Raw genomic sequence first — 20,087 nt, 5'->3', positions numbered from 1 at the left:
AATGAAAGCGTGTATGTATGCATTTATATGAGGAAACTAACGGTTTTGTATGTGCAAGGTAAGCTTAAAAGTTTGAAGAGGATGATCTGTGAATGCAATCTAAGATGGATGCTAAGGCAGGCAAGGATGCAAATAGACAGATGGGCTCCAGGTACACAATATTAATATGTATGGGTACCGGTGTTAAAATAAAGAGGAAGAAATCTCCTTGGGAGGGTAAGTATTAAACGGAAGACAACGATATTGTCTTGGTAAGATTTAAAAAAAAAATGTTGCACGAACTGGGACCCACTACTTCGGACATAAGGCGATGATTTCATGAAGGCACGAACTAGTATGTGAATTGCGCACCTGGCCAGTACGCAAGAAACATATGACGTTCGTGAGACCATGGTAATTATCGCAGGTATGTCCGTTAGAATTGGGTAACAGGTGGGCGTGCGGGTGAAATGGGTAGTGAGACTCTCAGGAAATCGAGAGTATTATGTAAGAATGAAAAGTATGAATGATAAGAATGAAGAATGTTGAATCCGTAAGAAAGTACGGATCAACAAGATATGAATGAAACGATTGAATCCGCGAGAAGGATTCAAGGAATGAAAGGTATGAATGAGATGTTTGAATCCGCGAGACGGATTGAAAGAATGAAAGGTGTGAATGTAATATTTGAATCCGCGAGAAGGATTCAAGGAATGAAGGGCATGAATGGAATGTTTGAATCCGCAAGACGGATTCAAGGAATGAAATGCAGAAAATGATATGTTTGAATCTGTGAGACGGATTCAACACATGTAATGAATGAAAGATGTGAATGAGAGATGTAAATGATATGTTTAAACCCGTGAGACAGATTCGAAACATAGAAAGAATAAAGGATATGAATGATATGTTAGAATCCTCGAGATGGATTCGAAACATAGAAGGGAATGAATGTTAGAATGAAAAGTTTGAGTTTGCAAATAGGTACGAATCAAATAAGTGAGAATGATTGATAAGAATGAAAGGTTTGAATTTGTAAGCGAGTACGAACCAAGCGAGTACGAATCAAGGAATGAAATATGCGAATGCAATGCTTGAATCCGCGAGACGGATTCAAGGAATGAAAGATACGAATGATGCAAATCCCTTGCGGATTTGGTTATGATAGCGAATGCTATGATAAGCTATGCAAGTCGACCGGTTCAAGTTGAACAAGTCGAGTAAGGATAAGGTACCATCCGTTTAGAACTAGTGGTCGTGAATGCAATAACGAATTTATGAAGTTCAATCCGTTATACGGATAGAACGAAAGATTTATGTTGAAAGCAATTAACCCGATGTGACCGGGTCGTAAGTGGTATGCTTGAATCTCATTATGAGAGTATATGCCATTACCCATTTAATTGGGTAATCGAATGCGTAAAAAGAAATGAAAGTATATAAGCGAATGGAACTAAAATGTTGGTATTGTAAGCGAAATAAGTATTATGACTAACTTTTAAAACAGGAAGGGCAAGTGTTCGCAAGAAAACACTGAAACAGTGAAGCGATGAGATCGCAAGCATGTCTGAATTGAAAAGGGGTACAAACATGTACTCCGGTACGCATGTATATATATGTATATAATAAGAGATAAGTGACAGTTTGACCTTGAAAAGTCAAACTGCAGAAGCTGAGAAATAATTTAATTTCAAACCGTGGGAGTGCTAGAGAAGAAAGGAAATGTGTAGAGTAGTACACCAAATGGGTTATAGAATTACGAAATAATGGTTATGTATTTACCCGTCAAGAACGTGTCAAATAATAAGAATGATATATTAAGAAATGGCCATGTATTGACCCGTTATGAATAGGTCTAACACACTAATGTCTTACGCAGGAATTGAGAAAGTATTAATATATAAATGAGGCGATGTGATAAACATCATGTCTGAATGAAATCGAATGGAATGTGTAAACCCCTAATTTTATAATGAGATTGGCAGGAATCATGATGCGACAAATCTACCTAGGACGGTGAAAGAATGCTCATGAATGAAAGCTTATGATACCCGATGGACAAGATCAACCCTATTAAGTTATGGATTCATGAAGGAGCAAGTCAACTCGGGTTGTTACACGTTGGTTTGTGCCAAATTAGCGAGGTTAGTAAATGGTTTAACTTGTGGATGTTAAATAGAAAGTTACATATTGAACAATATTTCTATGCGAACTGGTGGTGACACGAGTATGAAATGGTATGAAAGATTTGGCTTGTAGAGGCCAACAAAGGAATGAAGTTTTAGTTCAGACTTAATGTCGTTCAATAACGCATATATGTGCGTATAGAAAGTAATGTGTAAACAAACAGATGGACAACACGAGGTGATGTGAATGACCTAGTTTAGAAAATAACCTAAGAATGTACTTAGCATCATGTGACAACAACAAACGTAGGATGATGTTTAATCCTCGTGTCAAGTAGTCATGTTGTAATGACTAACAAGTCAGCCAATGCTCATAGATTGAGTATGATAGTATGTTGACCTCTCATATGGGTATGAAAGTAATTAGAAGGAATGTTAGTATTGGAATGTTAAGGTTTGTTCACGGTGAACAAAATGAAATATTATATATATAATATATGAATAGAATGAAACGAACCTAATTATGTTAAATAAGTAAGAATACGCATGCATTATGTTTAACTAGAAAGATAGGAAGAAGCGTAAACTTAGGCCTGTACGAACGATACTATACATTTCGAATGAAGTCGATGAATGAACAACTAGTGATGATGTGTGCTAGGAACTAGCACTTTAAAGGGAATATGATACTAATCAGAACTCCAGATCGAGTTCTTGAAGTTAGAAGGTCGTCACTGAGACGGGCTCGCGATCTAGTTAATGAGGAGAAAGAAAAAGAAAATTAATTTAAATGAAAATGAACAAGGTTTCGAGGACGAAACCTCTTTTAAGGGGGTAGACTTGTAACGCCCCAAAATCCCTAATTTGACTATGGGCATGTGCTTAAATAGTATGACATGATGTTGGGTAACTAGGGAAACTTAACCTAGTTAAATGTAATGCTAACTTTTAAGTAAAAGTGTAACACCCCAAAATTTATAATAGATTAATTGATGTTAAAGAATCTAATTTAAATTGTGAAGTTCAATAATTATGATGTAAGTTTATAAAGATGAAAAATGTGTGCAAACATGACAACAAGGTAACCTTAAGGGCTAAATGTGTAAGTGGTGATAAATATTAACATCAAAATGAAAACCCAGTGATTCTGGGTGTGGGTGTGGACGTGCGACGCAAGAAGAATCGGATGCATGGAAGGAGAAACCCTTCTCCTTTAACCTAGCTCATAAAATCACTTCAATTGAGGGTGTTATCAAGCAAGAATCGGATGCATGAGTCCAAGAAGTCTCTAATCTAAGCATATTGAACATAAGGTAAGTTGAAATTTATGGTTTGGTGATCTTATGTGAAGTGGGTTATGATCAATCCGTGAAATTATATGAAATTAAGCATGAGAATATGTTAGGATCACTATATGGAACACGAATTATGTGAGTTTTAGATGTCATTTGATGATTTAGAATGAAACCCATGTGTAGGAGTACAAGAATGATTATGATGAACATGCAATTATTGATATTATGATTATGTTGTTGCACAAGATGTTATGTGGTAAGTTTTGATAGTAAACATAATGTAATTTTGATGACAATGTGACCTTGTTCAAATAAAATGGTTCATGAGATGAATTTTGGGAGAAACATGCTTAAACTACTTGTACTATGAGCTTAGAAAATGTTATGCACACCAAGTGTATGATGAAATGCCTAAGTGAAGTTAGAAGATAAAATGTGTGTGCAAGAACTTGGTAAATGGGTATAAAATGTGTTAATGGTAAAAGTTGTCAATAAAGATGCGTGATGGAAGTGTGATTAATTGAACCCATATGAGTAACCTTGTTGAAATAGTGTTTTAGTGGAATTTTGCATTAGTAGTTTGTAACATATGATTTGAGGGTGTGATGCACACAATATGGATTGTTTGCTTTGTCTTAATGATGACTTATGATGGTGGATGTGAGGTATATGCAAATCCTAGAAAAAGGAGTAAAATTTGGAATGATGATTGTTATTGGTAATGAAGACATATAGGTGCTAGTATGAACGGAATGGAATGTGCACGTGTATATAATCGGATGATCTTGTAGGTTTACATGTCGTACAATATGAGTGTGGAATGTAAATGATGTTTATATTATGGTCTACCATATTAAAACGGAGTCATGTTCTTGATTTGAATGTAATTAGGATAGTTGACTTTTGGAAGTCAACTATGTATAAATGCCGTAAATGAGCTTTAGGACACAATTGAATAAGTGTATGAATGCTAATAATGATATGAATATGATGACATGTACGGATAGGAGGTATGTCATCATGGACACAAGCATGGAAGGACAACGGGTCAAGGTAAACACGGAAGCTAAGCATGGACTCGGACGCACAAGGTAAGTGATTCCGTAATCACTTCTTAGTTTGTTCAAGTAATGTAGCGTTTTAATTAATTAAACATGATGTATAATGTCAAATATGGATTTAGTTGAATGAAATCGGTGAATTTTTTCTAAGTAGACCAAACGGGTCAAAATGAGGTCTTATGATTATATCGAAATGTTGTATAAGAAATGGCTACGGTAGTATAACCGGTTAATGAGTAGAATTGCACATAAGTACGCAATCCGGGAATCGAAGATGTGGTTTAATAGTCAAAAGACTCAGATGTGAGTTTGGTTTAATAGATATACATTTGCGCAAGTTGAGGTTTTAGTAACAAAGTTTGATTCGTAGATTTAAATGGAACGAATGAGTTTAATGAATACCGGGTATCGGGTGCGTAAACCCCAAGTACGAAACTCTGGATAAAATAAAAGTATTATGGTTATAATGTTCATGTATGTTTTGGGTTAAAACAAATGAGTGGTTTGATGAAAACATAAACGGGTCGAATAATTTGAAAATGATTATTAAGCCGAAAGCCCGTAAGTTAAGAATTTCCTTAAACCGATTGTGGGATTTCAAGTCCATATGATAGAGGATTAAATTACGATCACGTAGGAAAAAGAATCGGGTAAAACGGACAAGAAATGAGAAAGTTATGACCAAAACTGTAAAAATTTGTCATGCTGAAAGTTGCAGGTCTGAACCAGGCGCAAGGTTGCGCCCCCCTGGCACAAGGTTGCGCCCCTGACTGATGTCTTCTGTATTGCGCCAGAACTGGCACAAGGTTGCGCCAGATTGGTTTCTTCTTGCGCCAATTGCTGGTTCTTTCATATTTTTTCGCATTCTTCAACTCTAAACTTGTGTGAAGGCTATCTAAATACGTTATATGCATTATATAACTATATGTAAGTATGTAAGCATGTACGTGTAGATGTGTTTATGTTTGCATGTATGTTTTCGGGTGTATGTAAATAGATGTATGACTATACATATATGAAAGTATGTATATATGTATTAAATGGGATTGAATGTACACAAAGGAATAAAGCTTGTATGTATGTATGTAAGTAAGTATGTATGCATGTATGTATGTAGGTATGAAATGTGTATGAACATACGTGTGTAGGTACTTATCCATGAAGTAGGATTTGTTGTGCATGAAAGAAAGGATCTTGTATATATGCTTATATATATGGCTCTAACATGTTTGAATGGTCATGTTACTAATGGCGTGCCATGGTGAATGAAGTGTAATGCAGGAATAGCAAAGAAGTCTCACCGCGGGTCGTATGATCAGATGGAAAGCCGGAATGTAAAGAGTTAACGGAACGAAAAATAAACGTGAATGAATTTTACATGTTTATGATGCGTACTGATGTTTATGAATTTTATGTGGTGAAGGCAGGTAGTACGAGATACGAAGGATCTTCAAGGGATAGAGATCAAGGACCGAGTCACTAGTGAGATTGTACGAGAACGTTGATGTATATAATGTAGTAAACATAAGCTATGTTTTTACTTAATAAATAAGTCGATTGATGGATCTATGTGAAGGAGTTATGTTAAAGTTAAATTTTAAATAAGTTAAGGTATTTATAATGAAAGAAATTTTATGGCTTAAACTTCCGCTGCGACTTTTTGTCAATTACGAGTTAGGGTCTTACACAAAACCCTTAAAAACCCAAACAGAGGTAACTGAGCAGACTTTAGCAGTAACAACTGCTCCTCAGGCCCCTGTTGTTGAGCCCACTGCTCCTGGTGATCACAGAAGCACAACCACATCTGTGAAACCCACACAAAAAATCACCAAAAAGACCAAAAAGAAAACTATCCAAAATCCCTCCAAACCCACCAAAAAGGTGACTCTGGAAGACGAGATCCCAAAGGTAACACCTGTGACAACTAACAACACAAAAGTCACCTGAAACCAGTGCTGCTACTTCCTCACAGCAGATGGAAGAAAGATCTCAACCTGAGCCTAAAACTCCTCCTGCATCCTCTGAAAAAGATCAGGTTGTATCAATAGGGACACCAATGATACCTCTGTTGGATGCACTTGATATAGCTCAGATAAAAATCGGTTCTTCTCAATCACCTGTCAATGAGAATATACCACAACAAGTGACTGAGTCTAGTGTCTCTATCTCTGTTAACCCACCAACAGTTGAGAAAGCTACACTGCAGGAATTACAAGTAATTCCTGTCAGTAGTTCAAGTGGAGCAGCTACTACTGTTGTTGAACCCACTGGTTTACACCTGGACAGTAGTGGAATTAGTGAGATTCCCTTGAAGGCAATTTCTTCTTTGGGAACCATAGTGTCCACTGGTGTGTTTCCATTATACGCTGGTTACCTTAAAATGGTAAGCTCTGCTGAAGAAAGAAGTCCACAGTACCAAGAACAAGGGGCACCAGTGGATGATTTTTGGGAAACTTTTCCTAAGTCAACCAGTGATACAACCACCACTGGTGGGAAATCAGATGATCCCATTAACTTGGGTGAGGGTTTAAAGTACAAATAATTGATGGAGAGGGTTGATAAACTTGATACATCTGTTGGAGAAATCAAAACTATGTTGCAACAGTTGTTACAAGCTCAAAAGGCTACACCCACTGCTGCACCATCCGCAACATCTGATCCATCTGCTGCTGAGCTATGGCATCTGTTTCATAAACAAAGACAATATGCAGATCAACAACATGAAGTTCAACTTCAAATGGTCAGAAATGTCATGGAAGCTAGGTACAAAGATACTCAAGCAGATATCAAAGCCATTAAAGCTCATCTGCTTCAAACTACTTGCATTGCTCCTCCTTCAATCATCTTTGTTGAAAATCCTGATGATGTCAAAAAGTGGGAGAAAACTAAAAGGAAGAAAGGAAAAGAAGATGGTTTATATATGCCACCAGATCGAATGTCCAAACTTGTGGTAGAAATCCCAAGACCAGATGGTTCCAAAAAGATTGATGAGACTCAAAAAGCATTTGCTGCATTAAAGGCAAACATGAAAAGATCTAAAAGGTTTGAGGAGGAGAAGAAAGTTTTGATGGAAAAAAAAGAGCAGGATACTTCTAAACCTAAAAGAAGACAGCCTACCAGAAAAGTAAGTCAACGCAAAACCACACCTTCCAAAACCACCAAACAAACTCCTCAAATTCCCAAAAATTCCTGTCATCAAGCCTCCAAACCAACGGATGTTAAAACTCATGTTGTATCAACAGTTGTTGGTACTTCAGTTGTTTCAACAGATGTTATCTCAAGAACTGCCATCACTACTACATCAACCCACAGTCAATCCACTGTCATACCAAAAACAATATCACCATCACAAAATCCACCTGCCAAAAAGCAGAAAACAACAATTGACACATCAACTGTTGTAGTGACCACAATGGATGGAAAACCAGTTGTTTCAACAGGTGTTAATCAGATACCAACTACTTCAATCTCTGCCACTGAACTCATAAATACACCACCAACTTCTCCAAAGAACAAAAGGAGAAAGATAACAAACAATGTAGTGGAATATGACACTTCCCCAACTCTAACATCTACACAACCACTGTCCCTTGTCACCATTCGAAACCCTGTTCCATTATCTTCAGTTCAACTCTTCAATCAAAACACTGCCATTGACCCTGCAGGAGTCAATATCCTCTAGATCTTCCAGCAATCAGGGAGGAAATCAAATCCTTCTACTCTGAAGATGATCCTGAAAAGAGGAAACTCCCATCTGTTCAAGGTTATCCTTTGCCAAGAAATATAGAAGAATATCTCAAAATAAAGGCCCAACAAGCAGAGGATATATCTAAAAGAGATACAGAGGGAAAGTCTGACAAAGAGATTCAAAGAAATTATCAATATCTGCTCAGTAAAGTTAGAACTTTAGAGCACTTCTCAAAAGTCTTTTTTCAGAAATTATCAGAAAAATATGATGAAAGCATGAGAAATTACCATCTTGAATACATAATAGCATACAAGAAGTACATGGCAGAAAAGTATCAATACAAAGAATGGACCATCAGTGAACTGCAAGAGGTGACAGTGAGAATTCAAAAGATGATTCAAGACAACGTAAAGCAAACTCCTCCGGTTTGGGCCAATTACAAGAAAAATGTACCAGAAAGGACCTTGAAACTGAAAAGAATGAAAGAAGAGCTGATAACTGCTGATTATGGGTCAAGAAACCAGGTTACAAGGTGGAGAGAAGAAAAGGTGTTTGCTACCTACAAAAAGTTGAAAGAGTTAAGGAAGAGAGATCCCACTGCTCCTAAAAAGCTTGATTATCCGGAACAAGTGGTTCTAGCCAAACAACAAAAATTGCCAATCAGGAGACCCACTGCTCCACATGTTAGCATCCTTTATCAAAGAAGTAAAGAAAAGCAGATGGATGAATTAACAAAAGAAGACAAGGCCCAAGAAGATTACATCATCAAAATGGTTTTTCAGACATTTACGGAAGAAAAACAAGACTCAGCAGAATCTAAACTTTAATTTTTTATATTCTAAACTTTAAGTATTTACTGACTGACTTATTTATTTATTTTATTTATAAGTCTATATAAATATAACTATAATCATTGTTTATTTTGTTATGCATGGTTTTCTAAGAAACCACTCGTGTTTGCACAATCTAAACTTTAAGTTTGTTAGACATTTTTTATTAAGTTTGTTAAAATCTTTTATATTTACTTATATAGTATAAGTTGTCTTTTAGCTATAATAAATAACACATTTTGGTAAAATATCTATACACATATCTATATGTTCTGTCAATATGTGTTATGCATGGTTTTCTAAGAAACGACCCGTGTTTGCACACGGGTCTTACCGCTAGTTTTTATAACAATAAAACTTATGATTCATATTTATATCTATATTATATTCATGCTATACTAACCCCTTTAACTCATTTATCTAAATTTGTGAAACGGGCTTTTTCCCCTGAGAGGATGTTGTCTGTAGTAATGTATAACTAATCGAAATATAAAAGTATATGTTATCAATCCGAGAACGATTAGACGATTTGGTTTAGCGTGCTGCAACACGCGCGAAGTTTAAAGCTAGTTATTATTAATATTATTATTATTATTATTATTATTATTATTATTATTATTATTATTATCATCATTATCCATGTCTATGTTATACCAAAAAATGTTAAATAAATTTTAAGATGATGAGTGTAAGATATGATGTGGGTCATTGATCACTACTAATCAATGGATGAGATACAATGGTGCATCATGACGTGTACACAACAAACAAATTGTATTATTGGAAGACATAACAAGTCTACCGATTGCCGGTGTTTTATTTGTGATTCTGCGAAGCCAGCATTTTCCCGTAGATTCCCATCTGTATTCCGAAAGGTAGTCAATGTAACGGAGATGGAGTCCATTGTTGTGAACACAGTTATTTTTTAGCCATTTTGTTAAAGTGGTGCGTCGGGCATTTGGATTGTGTAAGACATTCTGAAGCTTCTCATTATCTTTGAAGGTGACATTTTGCCTATTCTCTAAGTGAACAGAAAGCACCTATATAGAAGGAATTCCACTATTAGTAAATTACGAAAGAAATCTAAAATGGATGTTCTGTAACGGTACAAAGTTACCTGGACAGGAGGGTTTCGTTCATGAATCATGAAGTTAAAGATTCTCCATGCTGATTCATGGGGACAAATGAATCTACCATCAACGAAGTCTTTAATTTCAACATTATCTGTAGAATTGGCTGTTGTGGGAGGCGCTTTTTTAACAGTGTATTTTATACGGTCTGTTCCTTTAGATATGTATTTGAAGAGGTACTTTATGAGCATGCTCCAACCACAGTATTCGACATTTATGTGAGCATGAAAATGAAGCAACAGAGAATTGTACGGTACGACGTAACCGTTATCTAGTGAAATCCCATTTTTTTGGACAAAGTGAGTACTTTGACGTCTCCTATAGCGTGCGTAGTCATTCTCATCAAATCGTGTAAAAGGCTCGTAATCCTTAGGAAATTTTTTCGTGCATGACCCTAACGCCATGCATGGTGAATTAGGTCTGGCCATGCCGCAAGGTCCATGCATCATGGAGTCGGTCACAATTTTATACAAAGTTGGTTCATTGATGGGATCTGGAATTTCCGTTGATATATACTCATCCAATTGTGAAGCGTCCTTTATTTTGTGGGCTTCATCAACCCATAAGAGAAGGTGACAATGGGGTAAACCTCTTTTTTGGAACTCTATGGTGTATAAGTCTGCACAACATAAATTCACGACTTTCATGGGACATGAGTGTACTTGTATAACAGCTATGGAGCTTTCTATGTAATATGAGGTAAATAAGTTGCCTGCAGTAACCTTCCCAAATGGTCTTCTAACTTTAAGAAAATTTACAAATGAAATAACTTTCATATGGAACACTCTTGCAATGACATCAGGGCGATCTTCCGCCTTCAGAACGGGAAATCTAGCCATGTATCTACTAATCTCAGGCCATTTGACGTTGCAAGTGAATGTAACAAAGTATTGTGGCCTTCCATGAACTCTGCATATTGCCAAGGCATCCTGATAGTGTTTATACATGTATCGTGGACCACCGGTAAATGTTGACGGCAAAATTATGCGCTTGCCTATATCCTTTCCTTCTGTGTCTCCACGTGTGACGGCATCGTGTATTCCTTGCATGTATTCACTTCTAAGAGCATTTTGATTATATCTAAGGTAGTTAAGCCTGTCTTGCTCGATGTAGACGTAGGCATCTACCAGGTACTGTTGGAAAAGACGGCCACCTCTTAGCAGTAAAGAATATGTATTGGCACGATCATGTAGTTGGTAGCTATAGAACATATTCCTAGTCAAAGTGTTGGTTTTCTTTGAGCCATCACCTTGTAGGCGCAAGTCACGGGACCAGCCACTTTCACCATGAATAAACAACAAAGGATATTGCAATGACATATACAATGGGTGTAATATGTTTATTCTTTGAGGGCCTGTGACCTTATGTCTAATGACAATGTCAAAGCCGTCAGACTGAGGGCCGGGGTCATTGATAATAGCACCAATGCAACCTGGGGTTGGAGTATCATAACGTAAAGAGTTATAAGAATTATACAAGCGAATGTAGAATGAGGTCACATCAGTTGACTGAGACAAATCTCTTGCATCCCTAAAAAGTTTAACCAGCTTGTTGCTATTCTCAAGGATCTGAATAAGCATAGTGACAATGTCAGAAGTCAAGCGTGAACGGCCATCATTTCTGAATACGCTTAGTCTATTACAAACTTCATTCTTCGTATCATACATATACATTTGCAAGAATCGAGGGCGTTCATTTGGTGTTGGATAAAAAGAACCAAGCCAATGGTATATTTGGCCTTCAATTTTTAAAACGTAAGGAGCGGAGCCATCGTTGATAGATTCGTTGACTATTCCACCAAAAGATGTCATGGAGAACATGCTATTATATGCACGTATATTATCAAGAAAATCAGATTGATCAAATAGATGTAATAATGATGGTGGAGGAAGGGTAGGAAAATCAAGTTTGACATGACCATGTTTGCAGCAATGAGTATAGGAATAACGATTAGAAGACATTGCATTGACGCGTTCATCATACCAAAATAAGGCATGGCAATGTTCGCATATGTTAGTACAATCGCCATTATCTATATACATAGAATTAGGAACCTCATTGCTAACAGATTCGAAAGACTGTCGTACATGTACTGAAGTGGACGTATCAGGAGAAGGAAGAGACTCGTTAAGTATACGACCCCTTTTTCGAGAGGTAGACATAGTTAAGAATAAGGCTAGCTAACATACACAAAGGTAACTAAAAACTTACGTAATAAACTAATACAAAAGCAAGCAAACTTAAAAAAACAGACATGAATTTACATTTAATTATAAATTTTATTGGAAAAGGAGTTTTGCGTAAAATGAAGTGTCATTTTGCATCGTTAATTATATGTAGCGGTAGTGTTCGTTATCGTATCGATAACAATACCTAGACAACTAAAAAAGTAAAAGAAATCAAATATAAAACATATTAACGACTAACCTGGGCGGAAGACACCAACTGAAAGCTGAAAGCCTGAGATGATAAAGAGAAACACATTAGTAAAAAGCATTGCGCGTATCTTTATACCCTGTTAATTCAATCAATACTTAGTATACAATGTAACAGTACATTTATGTTATCAACTTAGCATGTGAGGATTTAAAGTGAAGGGTTTTTTTTTTAACTTATCATGGAAACTGTACACAATCACGAAATCTACTTCTAGGAGAGTTTAAAATATTTTACTAACAGTAAAACAAAGGTAAAAGCAAATGTGTATTCCTATTTAAAAAAATTATATATATTAAATATTATTTATTGATTATTGTAACTATTATCCCTTTTAAATTATTAGTTAAACTGTATCATATAATCTTTGTCTCAATCAAATCCCACCTTGTTCTCCAATGATACAATCTTTGTCGAAAAAGTTCAAGCTTAATTTGAGAAAAAAGTAAGGCAGTATATCGTTAAAAATTACTCAAATATAAGATTAAGTGAGCTAACACACACATATATATATCAGTAAGTTCAATACTACATGTCCTTAATCTCCACATCTAATGAAGGGAAACATGTCGTTCATCTGTTCTCAGCTAAAGAGATGGTAGGAAAACATTTATAAATGATTAATTTGAATACCACATTTATTATTAGAACATTTATAAATCAGTAAGTTTAATCTCTTAATCACCACATGTATAAATCAGTAAGTTGAATACTACATGTCCTTAGTTTGTTCTTAGGTAAAGAAATGGGAGGAAAACACGTCCCAAATTGACAGATCCAATCTATGTATGTTCATGAACGGAAGAAGCAGGTAGAACATAGATTTAGTCATGTGCGGTTGCAAGGTATTTGGGATCTTGCAGATCGGGCGGCTGGTTCAGCAACCGCGGAGTCAACGATCTTCTGTCGGCCGATTTAGTAAAGTATTGAAGATTATGACAACGTGTGGTAGGTTGACTTATAATATTATTTATGTAGTTGCCACGGTCTCCAATTGTTCGGAATCACTTCCACCTGGCTCTTACTCGATATGGCTTTCTACTCAAACAACCTCTTCCAAGGAAACATCTTAAGTGGTATCGGGTGGATCTCGCTCGCGAAGACAATGAGTGCCGTTGGTGAAGTCTACCAAGTAGCAAAAGCGAAACCCTTATCGCAATATTCAGTACCGTTCCCGGTTATTGTTTGACGGGCTTTTCTATCGATTGCATGGAGCGTTCCGCAATCCAATTAATGGGATTCTTTTTCACGAACATATTCATGTACGTCCTTGCCAGGAATAACCCGAGTTTTATTTTTTGGGTATGGCCAACATCCGGGTCGGGTTCGAGTCCGGGTATTGGCCAGGAAATCCATACCCTGCGTACCCGGTTTCGGGTTTTCTATACCCGGGAAGCGTCATTTCACCCAGCAAAAGTAGTCCTCATGTTAGAATTTTAAGATATCTGACCTTTTTTTCAACTTTTTGGGTTCATGAAAATGTAAAAAGTTGCTAAAATCAACAATATATAATTAATATAATAAAATGAAAAACGTATCACTATCAAAATGATCAATATACATAACAAAGTGGTTAAGTTTTTGGTTTCGAGATTTGTTGTCTCATTGTAATTTCCGACTGACATATCTGTCCGCTTGCTAATATTGTAGTAATATGTAGAAAACTATATAATTCATGATTCAAGACCTGAACATTTTAAATTATACCTTTGGGCAAAAATTCTAAGGCTTTTGTTAATATTTTTAAGCTAAAACCACCTCTTTAGAGGAAAATCGAAACGAAGTATTTCATCATTTCATATGCAGAGTAAAATCCAAACCAAATACTATAATAAAGTATTTTCAACATTCCATAAATAATATAGTTTTTATTTTATGTTGTCAAATTAACCTCCTTTGTTGGAACTTACAGGCAGATAAAGTAGATAAAGTTGCTCAAGTTGCTGTATGTATTTAATATTGATCAAACTTCAGGCAAAATAGCAAATAAAGATCCTAAATGTGACACATGAGAATTGAAAAGGAAATATAAATATTTTTTTACTATAGCAATTAAAAAACAATATATATAAATGTATCCTTTGAGCAATATATCATTACCAAAACACCAAAGGTGAAGAGTTAGACACCATTGTTGCCTAGGGACACCGCGGGCAGGTCAAGATTACCGGGGTGGCCGCAGAATATTTGGGACGACATAGATGTCACATTGTTCAAGGGAAGAAGCAGAGAAAACACAGATTTAGTCATGTGCAGCTACAAGATATCTGGGATCTTGCAGATCAGGCGGCTGATTCAGCGACCATCGAGTCAAGAATCTTGTGCCGGCCGATTTAGTAAGATATTGAAGATTATCCCATTGTGTGGTAGTCTGACGTATAATATTATTTATGTACTCGCCACGGCGTCCAGTTGCTCGGAACCATTTCCACTTGGCTCTTACTTGATATCGCTTTCTACGAAAACAACCTATTCCAAGAAGACAGCTTAAGTGGTATCAGTTGGATCCCGCCCGCGAAGACAATGGATGCCATTGGTGAAGTCTACCAAGTAGCGATAAGTAAAACGACATGTACCATTCTGCATATATATCTTTCTTTTCCTTTTATAATCTAATCTTAGGTGTAGCAGCCAAAAAAATTGGGCATCCGAGCTCTTAATTATCTCTAAATTAATATGAAAGGTTAATTCGACAGAAGCCTCCGGGGTACATGAAACAAACGGCAGAAAATTTACAGCAAACTGATCAAGCCAATAACTAAAATGCCTTGTTTGAGTCCATACAACAAATGTTAATAAACATGTAATACTAACTGGAGGAGAACCGTATCGACCTCGTAGTCATGTACTCGTTAACATTCTTTTTCACCAACTTTCGCCCTAACTCCACCACTTTCGTGGTGCCAGACGAAATCTTCCCCGCAAAACTCTATTCCACCTGCCACGGTATCTCCGCTGTAGTCAGAAAAGCGGGCACCATCGTCGAGGCCTAGGGGTTCCTCTACGCCTCTCAAAGCACAGATCCAAAAAAGACTGACGCCGATTTGTTAGAATTTGGTATCTAAATGCAGATCAAAAGAACAGAAATACAGGGTATGATTGAGCCGAAAGCTTATAACTTTATTGAATAACTGGAACAATAATCATCACAGATTTTACAAGCTTTTTCGACTGATTGAAATTGAGGAAAACTGAATAATAAAAAACAAGATGTCTGCTGCTATAAATACTAGAAAACGAAACTGAATATGCTGAAGAATTGGTCATCAACGTTCACCATAAAAATCTGGGACCCACTTGCTGCAAACGTTTATTATTTTCTTTTTCTCCAACGTTTATTTTCTGAACTGGTCTTCCCTTTTATCTGGTCAAACACTAACCAACATTCACCCCTTTCGTGTTGACCACAGTCTTCAAGTCTTCAACTCCTACGAGCTCTCTCATTTCTGCAAATTTGATCTTTGCCAGTGCCTTAGTAAGCATATCTGCCTTCTGAAGATCTCCACTAACATGTTCAACTCCAATCTGATCCCGTTCCACACATTCGCGTATGAAGTGGAACTTAATATCTATATGCTTACTCCTCCCATGGAACACAGAATTTTTCATCAGTGCAATTGCAGATTCGTTATCCACTAAGAGCTTTACTTTTTGTGCTTTTTCACCACTTAATTCACTGATTAAGCTTCGTAGCCATAAACCTTGACAAGCAGCCGATGTTGCAGCTAGAAATTCAGCCTCACACGAACTCAAAGCGACTGTTTGTTGCTTTTGTGAGGCCCAAGTTATTAACTTTCCAGCGTAGTAGAACACCATACCAGTTGTTCCCCTTCTATCGTCCAAGTCTGTACCATGGCTGCTGTCACTGTAACCAACGAGCTTGCCATCACCACCTCTGTTGTACTTCAAGCCATGACTAACAGTTCCTTTTAGATACCTTAATACTTGTTTAAGTGCAGCATAATGGCTTTCTTTTGGATTCTGCAGGTACTTGCTTAATGCACCCACAGAATAACTTAGATCTGGGCGAGTATTTATCAAATACCTAAGACTTCCAATGATGCTCCTGTACTTAGTTGCATCAGTCGGCTTGCCACTATCATCCTTACACAATTTCAGTTTGAACTCCATAGGACATTTTGCACTGTTACAATTTTGCATTCCAGCAGCTTCAAGAATACGTTTTGCATACCCTTCTTGACATATAATTATCTCATTTTCCTTTTGAGATACTTCAATACCCAGGTAGTACGTCAAAAGGCCCAAATCACTCATTTCAAACAATCTTTTCATCTTTTCCTTAAACTCCAGAATTTCACTTTCGTTTGACCCGGTGACTATAAGGTCATCTACATAAACACCAACTATGAGTACTGAATCAGCGTTATGTACCTTATAGACAGCCTGGTCATGTGAGCATCTAGTGAACCCCATCTTCTTGAGTGACTGATCCAGCTTCAAGTTCCAAGCTCTTGGCGCTTGCCTAAGCCCATAAAGAGCTTTATTCAGTCTGTATACCTGAGTTTCTTTGCCTTTAATCTCGAATCCAGCTGGTTGTTGCACATACACTTCTTCCTTGAGATCGCCATTCAAAAACGCCGACTTGACATCTAAGTGATGTACAAGCCATCGTTCCTTTGCTGCCATAGCCAACAACAATCTAACAGTCTCTAACCTGGCAACTGGTGCGAATGCTTCATCGAAGTCCACCCCTTTCTTCTGAACATATCCTTTCGCCACCAATCGAGCTTTATGCTTCGTGATTGTACCGTTTGGATCCTTTTTCAACTTAAAAACCCATTTCAACCCAATTGCTTTCTGGCCTGCAGGTAAATTAACTAACCTCCAGGTTCTGTTTCTGTTTATTGAATCCAGTTCTTGTTCCATTGCTTTTCGCCAGCACTGGTCTTTTGCAGCTTCATCATAACTCATGGGTTCATTGTTGAGTAATAACAACTCTGGGTTTCTATCATACAGATCTCGAACTTCATCATCAGTCATTGCTGTTGATCTCTGCTCCACGTCATGCATTGATCGAAAACCTTGGGGAGGTGTGTCATCAAATGGAGCCGATGCAGTTTCAGACCTGGTTGAATTATTGCCTTCACAATTTCCTGCAGAATTAAACACAGGTGACACAAAATCTTCATTATTAACTTGTGAATTAGGGCTCGCGTTGTTGTACTGGGAACTTGGGCTAGAAAAGTTATCAGTGTTTAAATGTGGTGTTGAACCCGATTCTTCTCCATCTACAACAAAAGATACACCAGTCCATTTAGCTGCCAGACCTGGTGGTTCTTGTTGAGGGACCGGGTCCCAATTCCAATGTTCAACCTCGTCCTCGACCACCCGCCGTGTTCGTCTTGTTCGTTGCCTTTTGATTTAACGAATTTTCAGCCTTTGTAAACAGTAATTTGTTTTCATTCGTCACACTTACCTTCCTGAGATTCAGCCTATCCTCATAGGCTTTGAGATGCCCAATAGCCTCCTCAAATGGCATTGAATCGACATCCGAACTTTGTTCGATAGAGGCTACCAGATTAATGAACTTTTCGGGCACCGTATCGAACAATTTTCGGACTAGTTCTTCGTCTTCCAAAGTCGCTCCAACACTGTTATACTTCGATATCATACCCGAAATCTTTCCGGCATACTCATCTATAGTTTCTTCATCCTTCATATGTAAGGCTTCGAATTCACTTTTCAATATCCGAAGCCTTGCCTTTTGCACTCGTTCAGCCCCTACGTACCGCGATTTCAACGAATCCCATACCTCTTTAGCCGTCTTCTTCTTGGCAGCTTGTGAAAGTATCTCTTCCGGAATCGCTTGAAAAATGAAAGCCCGAACTTGCTTATTCTTCTTCTCGTCTACAACCACTCCGGTTGCCGGTTCGATGGCTTCCCACAACCCGTGGGCATCCATAATAGCTTCCATTTTGATTGACCAAGTGTTGTAATTTGTAGCGGTAAGAATCGGACACTGAAACGGGAAGACGTTATCTTTCGGAGGATTGGAGGATGTTACGACTGACATGGTTTCGAAACGAAGAAACTTGGGCATGCAATTGGATCAGAACAATAGCAATGACTGATGATGAAGTTCGAGATCTGTATGATAGAAACCCAGAGTTGTTATTACTCAACAATGAACCCATGAGTTATGATGAAGCTGCAAAAGACCAGTGCTGGCGAAAAGCAATGGAACAAGAACTGGATTCAATAAACAGAAACAGAACCTGGAGGTTAGTTAATTTTACCTACCCATTTTACTCTGTTATTTTACCTCTGTTTCTTGCTGTTGCAATTTGATACCCAACACGATTATCCTACCAGTATCGGAATCTAGTACAACCTTATCATTTTGGGTGTAGTCAATGCATTAGGATTGTTATTAACGTTTTTTGGCCCCCAAAAGAAACCGGTATTTACCGTACTGATTCCGAAGCGTAACAGGCATATTCGGTTCCGATACCCGTAGAAGAAAGTTGCAAGTTGTACTCATACTGTAAGCAAGTAAAACTCTAAAAGAAAGCTAACAATGGTGCCTAAGGTGTTCAATATAAAGAACCTCTGACCATTTTCATTAAATTCTTGGCACATAACGGAGAGATAATCGGGACCGGTATTTACCGGTTGCTACACAAAAATAGTAGTACCATACCAATTCCGAATCGTAACGGGTATATTCGAAACCGGTAGCGGTACCCAGTTTTCGGGAATTGCGGTACCGAAGTACCGGTAGCGGTTCAGAACAACGGGGTCTATGTCCGGTTTCGGAACCACATCGGATTTCTTCACTGGCATGAATTTATACTCTCAAATATTAAAAAATCATGTCTCTCAGGATTGAAACCTTTCAAGTCTTTTGAATAGCTATAAACATTGGTTTCTATAATTCATATAATACTATTAGTTGGTTTCTATAATTCATATAGTACTATTAGACTTAAAACGTGAGTCTCTACATTAATGCTTAGCAATCATGACAATTGACAGAAAATTGTGACATGAGTTTACACCAAAAAAGAATTTCATAAATCAAGTTTGCTACTGGTCTATAAAAGTAAATACAAATATCCCGAAGACCGACTTTCGATCTCCAGAACTTGAAGACTGAGCTCCATCTCATAAAACAAAGGATGCAGTTCAAAAATCATAATGACCCGAACATTTCCAAATGAGGATGATCGAATCTCATTTTTCAAGTTTTCTTCAGTAGTAAGAAACCCTAGCCTATAAATTAAAAGGAAGACAACTGACCTGAACGACAAATCTGATAGGAGATTTGGAAATCTGCAGGTTCAATTCTAGGGTTGCATCTCATACTTTTCTAAATCCTCGGTAGTTCTGAAAGAAAGTTCGAAGAGCAGAGCACACATGTTAAGTAAGGAGAAAATATAGGTTATACACGTGTAGCTAAAGGGGGGGGGGGGGGGGGGAAGGAGATTGCTGGCTGATAGTGAAGAAAAAGAAAAACACCGACTTTGTAATTTAAGATGTAGTATAATATAATATAATGTGTTGTATATTTTATGTAAGAAT

The 20,087-nt window shown here is 37.3% G+C and overlaps 1 protein-coding gene and 1 pseudogene across 1 annotated transcript; one reads left to right on the top strand and one right to left on the bottom strand.

The window, feature by feature from the left end:
* Positions 1 to 9,701: 9,701 nt before the first annotated feature.
* LOC110883349 lies at positions 9,702 to 12,271 on the bottom strand. The gene is made up of 2 exons (XM_022131136.1): positions 10,097 to 12,271; positions 9,702 to 10,019 (listed from the first exon to the last, which is right to left on the bottom strand). The coding sequence occupies exons 1-2, from the start codon at positions 12,269 to 12,271 to the stop codon at positions 9,702 to 9,704; spliced, it is 2,493 nt and encodes an 830-aa protein (XP_021986828.1).
* Positions 12,272 to 13,329: 1,058 nt separating this feature from the next.
* Positions 13,330 to 19,023, top strand: LOC110883350 (annotated as a pseudogene).
* Positions 19,024 to 20,087: the final 1,064 nt, after the last annotated feature.

The sequence above is a fragment of the Helianthus annuus genome, chromosome 10 (genome assembly GCF_002127325.2).
Source record: "Helianthus annuus cultivar XRQ/B chromosome 10, HanXRQr2.0-SUNRISE, whole genome shotgun sequence".
In the NCBI taxonomy this organism is placed as follows: domain Eukaryota; kingdom Viridiplantae; phylum Streptophyta; class Magnoliopsida; order Asterales; family Asteraceae; genus Helianthus; species Helianthus annuus.
Note: the sequence above shows the minus strand (reverse complement) of the source record. Positions and strands in the feature narration are given on the sequence as shown.

Coding starts and splice junctions, on each gene's coding strand:
- LOC110883349 (XM_022131136.1), bottom strand. CDS start 12,271: ATGTCTACCTCTCGAAAAAGGGGTCGTATACTTAACGAGTCTCTTCCT. Junction 10,020..10,096: donor AACGAAACCCTCCTGTCCAG/GTAACTTTGTAC, acceptor CCTTCTATATAG/GTGCTTTCTGTTCACTTAGA.